A 1,278-nucleotide genomic window follows, 5' to 3' on the forward strand; every position below is an offset into this window, starting at 1 on the left:
TATATGATTAAAGAATCAATATATAGTAAATTACGTTTTTAGTCCTTGTAGTTTCTTGAAAATTGCTATTATCGTTCTTCTGATTTTAAAATTATAGTTTTCTTCATGTTATTTAAAATTTATTGTTGTTTTAGCCTTTAGAGTTTATAGTTCATTTCTATTTTATTCTTGAGTTAACCTTAGAAACAAAAATAACAATGAATTACACGCCATGACGATGAAAACTGCAAATTTCAAATTCACAAGGATAAAAACCGCAATTTTGAACAACCATGAGGAAGGAAAACATAATTTAGTCATTAATATATCATCAATCATCTTTATCTAAAATGGCCACCACTTGCTTCCAATTCGATTGGATCAGGTCTAGATGTCAACCAAATCACATTCAACAACTGTCCTCTCCTATTTTGAATATTTCAATCAACTTGGTTTTGCACATATATATATATATATATATATATATATATATATAGCTTCCTTTCTTCGATAAATGTAACAAATGTGGTGTTATAATACATCAAAAAGCAAAAACAAGACGATGAGAAGCAAAACATCATCTCAAAAGAAGGCAGTGATGATCATTTGGATCTTCAAGACTCCGATAAGGGCACTGGGTAAAGCTAAAAAGTTCTACGTCAAAGGCATCACCAACTTCAGCACCACGTATAATCAGCCGACGATGATCATTAATAAGCCGCCACTTCCACGGAGCTTCAGCACCACCACCACCATGGTATCCAACGACACCCAACCATCGGGAGTAGACCTAATCAGGGCTAATTCCACGAGCAGTATTCAAATTGGTAGGGCTGACGTGGAACGGTACATGATACAACACCAACAGCAACAGCAACAGCAACAACAGTTAGTGGCTGCATCTAGGAAAAGGGTGCCAAGGAGTTGCAGTCTTGGGATGGGAAGAATTGATGAAGATAGGGTTTCTTCTTTTAGAAATGATAATCTGAATGGTTCAGACAACAAGCTCGTTGCTAAAGATAAAGATTCAAGGCTGTCTCGGAATCGTAGTTATGAGAGTGATTCACGTCGGTTTTAGAATCATCCATTTGCCATCCATCTATACAATTAATTCTGGGTTTTTGATAGTTCTGTAAATTAAGATATCGTATGAAATCTGCAGAAAGAACACATATGGGATGAGTCTTTTGCTTTTTCTTTATCCAAATAACTGTTTTGTTTTATGAGACTTTGTACAAAAATTAAGGAAAATGAAGTCGTACGTGATTTAAAGCTAGGTATTATGATCGTTTTCGTTGA

The 1,278-nt window shown here is 34.7% G+C and overlaps 1 protein-coding gene across 1 annotated transcript; it reads left to right on the top strand.

The window, feature by feature from the left end:
- The first annotated feature begins 541 nt into the window (after window positions 1-541).
- On the top strand, window positions 542-1,057 carry LOC112521757. Its single transcript, XM_025130752.1, has one exon. It carries the CDS (start codon window positions 542-544, stop codon window positions 1,055-1,057), a length of 516 nt encoding a protein of 171 aa, XP_024986520.1.
- Window positions 1,058-1,278: the final 221 nt, after the last annotated feature.

Source organism: Cynara cardunculus, assembly GCF_001531365.2.
Source record: "Cynara cardunculus var. scolymus isolate 2C chromosome LG 11, CcrdV1, whole genome shotgun sequence".
In the NCBI taxonomy this organism is placed as follows: domain Eukaryota; kingdom Viridiplantae; phylum Streptophyta; class Magnoliopsida; order Asterales; family Asteraceae; genus Cynara; species Cynara cardunculus.